The sequence below is a fragment of the Bison bison genome, unplaced genomic scaffold (genome assembly GCF_000754665.1).
Source record: "Bison bison bison isolate TAMUID 2011002044 unplaced genomic scaffold, Bison_UMD1.0 scf7180017864144, whole genome shotgun sequence".
NCBI lineage: Eukaryota > Metazoa > Chordata > Mammalia > Artiodactyla > Bovidae > Bison > Bison bison.
Window position 1 is genome coordinate 1,359,860 of NW_011494716.1, and position 6,000 is coordinate 1,365,859.

Here is a 6,000-nt window from a genome sequence, read left to right on the forward strand (position 1 = left end):
ATCACACCGAGAGAGGAAATTCTCTGAGTAGCCAGAGTGCTTTTCCCAGCACACAGAAAGTATAGAAAACCAGCAGACTTCCCAGGGTGCGGGCTTCAAAGAAAAGACCACCAAGTGCCTGCCTCTGGTGCCACCCCCTCCTGAACACCCAGCCCTGGGCTTCTGCACAAGGGGCACTCAGTGAAAAGCAGGTGAGTAAAGGAAGCTTCCTTCAATTGCCCTTTCTGAGTTGTGCATCTGGGCACCTAACTGCATTTTACATTCTTTTCTCAAGTTCTGTTTCTTAGTCTTCTCTTCGTCAACACAGTTCTAAGCTACTAGAAGGCGTCACCCGGATCCTCTGTACACTTATGGCATAAGGGGCACCTCAGATGGAAGTGTGATACACACACTAAGTCAACAGATTCACACGCTGGCTGCCTAAACAGTCCATGACATATGCTTCAAAATTAGTAAGAATTTTCAGAACATACCACACTGCTTAAGGTTTTGCAATTTTAAAATTTCATGGCCATCGTGTTCCTATTAAAAAAAACAGTTGAAAACGGAGGCAAAAAAATTAATAGTGCTGATGGAAGAATTCCTGGCTATATGCTGAATGTGCTCCACTACAACAGACCTGCCCACTGGTGTCCTGTGTGGACGCATGCATGCGGCTGCTACTGCTTCCAGAACCACCAGCAAACGTGGCTACAAAGTGCACCTCTTCCCCTTGTCCGGACAGCGCTGGCGCCGGGCACCTCTCACACACCATCTCACCCAGCCCCTGGGGAAGGGAATGCTCGTTCTACTCCACACCTGAGGCAACTGAAAATCCTCAGAGCACCAGTCCCGTATCACCTTGGAGTCACAAACTGCAGCCTCAAGGCCAAACCCCCAGCTGCCAGTTTCTGAAACCAGAGTTTTACTAGTTTCCTGGCATATCCGTGGACATACCACCCAGAGCCACTTTCACGTTGAAGTGGCAGCACTGAGTGAGCAGCTGTGGCAGAGACCACATGGCCTGCGGAGCCGAAATTCTGTCCTCTGACCCTCTACAGAAAAGGTGTGTGACCCATGCACTTGGGAATGATGCTGCAGCCCCTGCAAGACTCAGAGCCCAGAGCACAGGAAGGCTGGGGAGAATCTGCAGGCGAGAGCCTCAGCCATGCCCAATTTCTCCTGAGCACAAATCTGCTCTTGAGCAACACTTTCTTACGTGTCCCTGGAATATACCGAAGAGCTGGTTTGAATGAGATGAAGAGGTGCTGTCCTGACTAAGAATACACCAACAACTAACCTGGCTGAAAGCAAGCCTTCCTCGTATTGAACAGCTCACAGTAAGGAACATTTCATATTAACAAGGGAAGGAAGGCATGCTTTGGCAAAATCATTTTTAACTATTTGTCTTCAAACACATTAAGTGAAAACACAAAGTCGGCACTTCCATAGCCCCAAGTAATCACATACTTTGTCACACAACTACAATGGCACAAGTCAGAAGTTGTAAAAACACAGGCTAACAATACAAGCATTAACTTCCGACTATAGGATTAAGCCTAAGTCCCTTTACAAGTCATTCTCAACCATGCTGGAGAATCACACAATCAAATTCAAGCGTTAAGCAGGGATGATTCCCAATCTTATGCTCTACTGTGACAACTCCCCTGGTGGGATTCATACTTACCCCCACCCCAAGCAACTTCAAATGTGGCCACTGTCCTCATGCCTCTCAGTTATCCAAGAATCCCTACTTTTCTACCAAGTAAAAGCTAAGCAAAGTCATGAAAAGCCCTAGCCCTAGAAGTCTCTGCAAAAACTCACAGCTCCTATTTAGCTGGCACGTAGTAAAGACACGAAATAACCCGAGACTGGTCCTCAATTATCTGCTGCAATAAACAGGTGAGACGGTGTACACCCTGGATGACATCCTGCAGTGCCAGAACAAAGGGGAGGGGGCGCCCCTGCCCCTGGAGGGGAGCATTCTCTTGCTTGCCCACGCCCAACCACCCGCCGCCAACATCCCCGTAAAGCCACTGACAAACTGACCCCACTTGCTGGAGTTATGCTACTGAAACTTGCTAAGGACGTAGTCTCCTGAGTTCACGATTCAAGTAAATTCTGTGTTTCTGGATGCAGACTCACAAGATGAATGTACAGACTTTAAGGATCTAGGTTAGGTTCTGGCTTTCACCCTTTGCATTACTTTCAATAGATCATCTCTCTCAAGTCTGATTTCCCACCTGGAATTGGCAAAAACAGTATTTTCCCTTCCCACCTGACAAGATGCTGTTGAGGATCAAACTGAAGTGATGGGGAGAAAAGAACTCTTGAGATGTAAACCTAAAAGGTCATCATTTTGCTGTAAAAGGCATTTTGGTTGGTAATGGTATTTACACCAAGTATCTTTAAATACAGTTTTCTATTGCATTTAAAGGGATTCACAGTATACAATGTAACCACAACTGCTTAGGGACATTTACTGGAGTAGGAAATGCAACCCACTCCAGTATTCTTGCCTAGAGAATTCCATGGACAGAGGAGCCTGGCAGGCTATAGTCCATGGGGTCACAAAGAGTCATACATGATTGAGCAACTAATACACACTAGCAACACGTATACAGCACAAGATAAAATACACCTATATTCAACTTTCAGAAGGCAGTCCTACAAACTTTTATAGTAGATTTGTTGAATGTATATTTGGCCTCAATAAAGCTGACCAAAAAAAAAACCTCTACTGCTTGCCTAGGTATTTCTTCCATACTGTTAAATCATGAATCCCTGCTGCTGCAAAACAGTAATACGCTATTTTAATGTGGAAATATTAAACACAAAAATTTCCAGAACACACAACAAACTATATACTGGTCCCACTGCTCATAAAGGGTGCCAAGTCAATGAAGATGACAATTGTGAGAAAGCATCTACGTCCTCAATGTAAAACAAGACAAGGCTACTTCCGCAACATCAGATGCCATCAAATCCTGTGCCGCTTCAGAAGAAAGGCTAGGTGTGGGTGGAAAGCACTGCTTTCCCTTCCTCCTCTTGCTACCTTTTGGGGCACCTTTCCTATTTCTGCATCACCTCCGCATGTTCTCCTTAGAATCGTCCCCTGATCTCCCCAGCCTGCACTGACCTCCCCCACCTGTCACTGGTGGCAATGGCACTGGTCAGAGATCCCACCTTACCTTATTGGGCCCTGCACACATCCACGCTCCCCCGGCTGGACTGCAAGCGCCCTGCAGGCAGCATCCTAGCTGGTCAGCTCCTCAGCATCAGGTGTACTATGCTCGGGGGCTCAAGGCCTGCCCACCAGACTCAGCTGACAGACAGGATGGCTCCGAAGGCCAGTCCCCAGAGACACGCACTGGATCATGACCGTCCGAGTCCCTCCTGCTTCTCAGGCCACCAAGGCCACCTCCTGCTCCGCCTAACCCTTCAGCTATTCCCATTCGGAGCGCCCCTCCCTCAAATTTTATCTCATGAGCAGTGAACACACCTTGCTCTGCCTGGCCGAACTTTATCCCAGAAACCACAAACACACATCCCCTCATTAAAATGAGGCTGAGTCTCTCAGAATGATATTGCCAGGTCTCTCCCTGCTTTTCCATCTATTCAAATGCTTCCACTCTGTGCGTGTAATGTAATTCCTTTAGTCCTTTATTTGCTTTAATATATGTCCTTAAAATCTCTATTTTAGACTAGCAATTATGGGAGACAAAGTTACACCTTGTTTAACATGTTCAATGGTGATTGAACATGTGGGCCTTCCATGGCCCCCACACTAACGGACCATTTCACAACAATGTGACGTTGATGAATATGCAACCAAGGACCCAACATAAATATAATGGTGAGTTTATTCTTTGGATTATTTAAACAGAGCCATTAAAAACTGATTTTTTTGTTCCACATTCACAAAAGAGCCCCCGTGCCTTACAAGGGTCAAAACTGGAAAGAAGGGGGAAAAAATGGTCATGAGTAGAAAATCCTTTTTGATAAAACTCTGTTGTGATTAGCAGCACATTAAGTATCTAACCATCCAGGAACAGAACTGCCCCAAAGGCCAATCCATTGTGCACCATCCTGGAAACAGCTGAAAGTATATAGTGCAACAAGCCTTTCTGTTAAAGTGTCATGTTACTAATTTGTCCCTCTTTATAAAACAAAATCTAAAATAACCTCATTTAACAATAGCGAAGCTGCAAAGCCATTCAAAAGTTACCAGTTTCAGAGGACAAGCTTCAAGGCCGAACTTGTCTGGTATGATCTACATTTCATATGTTCAAAGATTTTTCACTCAAACACGTCAAGATTAATGAAGCAAAGGAGATCTATTCTGCAGTAAAATCATAGTATTTTCATGGTGTGAAATCAGAGCATTTAACTCTTGCCTGTTCCCACATCTCTCACTTCAGATAAGCCGATTTAACAAAATTAACATCAAACTCAATTCTTTATCAGCTTTTAAATAGAGTATTATTAGTGACTTACATATCACCCAGCAGACTTACTCATTCCTCTCCGCTGCTTAACAAATTTATTTCAACCAGACAAGAATCTCATGACTGATTTTTTTATTGTTTCTCTCACTTCCACATTAAATAATAGTCTAGGAATTGTATTAAAACTGCAGCCACAAAATTCAAGTTTTGTCTCAACAGGAGAAAGAGATATTTAGACCACTAGTAGAAAAACGCTAGTGGTCAAAGAAATGTTTGCACAAGCTGAACAGCTGTGTCTACTGCAAATCTGAAGGCACTGCTGCAGCAATATAATTCAATTTGGACCCATTCATTATAAACTGATTTTCAGATGCTGCTACTGCAAGACCGTAGTGGAGAAATGCAAGCAACGCTGGGAATCAAATCATGGGCAGCAGAGCACAAGTTTGCGTTTTACTGCAAAGGAGAGCTCTGAAAGAGGAAACATAACTAGTACCTAACGCTACCGTGAACCAGCCCAGAAAAACCCAGAACCATTAAACCAATAGAAAACTAAAATACTTCTCTTAGGCAACTGATATGAGTACCGAAGAAAGTCTCCAGACAAGCTGTTTAAAAGATTTAATACTCTGATAAAAAAAATTTTTTTAATGGTAACTCCGACATTCCTGAACATAATTTATTTATATACATATATATATACATATATATACACATATATATATATGTACATTGTAAGAACAACACAAGCTCCCCTGGAGACTGCGGCCCAGATGAATCTGCTATTTAACTTTCTTCCGAAGTTATACACGTGAAATTAACACTCCACAGCAACTTTTATGACATCTTGCTAAGAAGTTCTGGGTTGTGAAAAATGGAATGGCTTAGGTGACCAGCGACAAGAGTTTTCAAAATAGCACTAAGCATTTTCTCAGGAAGCACATTCCAAGAAACTTATAAGTCGTAACTCACGGGCTGGCTGCTGTTAGGAAAGTCCTCTGGTCGCAGCCTTGTGAATATGTTACCGATTCAGAAAACTCTTCGGGATTCCTTTCGGCTGCACTATTTCCTTCTCACTAGCCAGCGTCGCCTCCGCTGTCATCCCTCCAGCCAGCCACGCTTGTGTGGACGGACACACGGCGGCAGTGGGAGGCAGACGGAATCACCACGCAGAATACACACGCTCCACTTTACTTTTTCTCCCTGGAAGTACCACTCGGTCTCCCGGCGAGGAGGGCTCCCCAACTCCGGGCGATCCAAGCGCACCGGGCATGTGCCACCCCACTCGGGCCCCATGACAGTATTCCGACAAACTTCCCTCTCGGCGGCCGGGGTCCAGGGGAAGGGGCTGCGCGGGCCTTAGCTCCGCGGGCTCCGCACAGCCCGCCGCCGAGTTGGGGTCTTCCGGGGGCGCTCACCTCCGGATGGGGCTGACAAGCAACCCCCGGGGCCCCGGCCCCCTTCTCACCTGTGCTGTCATTCGCCGAGAAGCCGGGCGAGCTGAGTTTGGCTCGTTTGGGGTTGGGCGGTCCGTCCAGCAAGTTCTCGGCCATTTTCACCTGCTCGCGAAAAC

General features: G+C 45.7%; 1 protein-coding gene across 1 annotated transcript in view; it reads right to left on the bottom strand.

Annotated features, from left to right (window-relative positions):
- Positions 1-5,994, bottom strand: part of LOC104988985 (CREB-binding protein) — a 117,559-nt gene extending 111,565 nt beyond the window's left edge. Inside the window, exon 1 of the mRNA XM_010840489.1 lies at positions 5,896-5,994. Coding sequence (XP_010838791.1) covers positions 5,896-5,980 — 85 coding nt within the window. The 5' untranslated portion in view covers positions 5,981-5,994. The remainder of the gene's footprint in view (positions 1-5,895) is intronic.
- Positions 5,995-6,000: the final 6 nt, after the last annotated feature.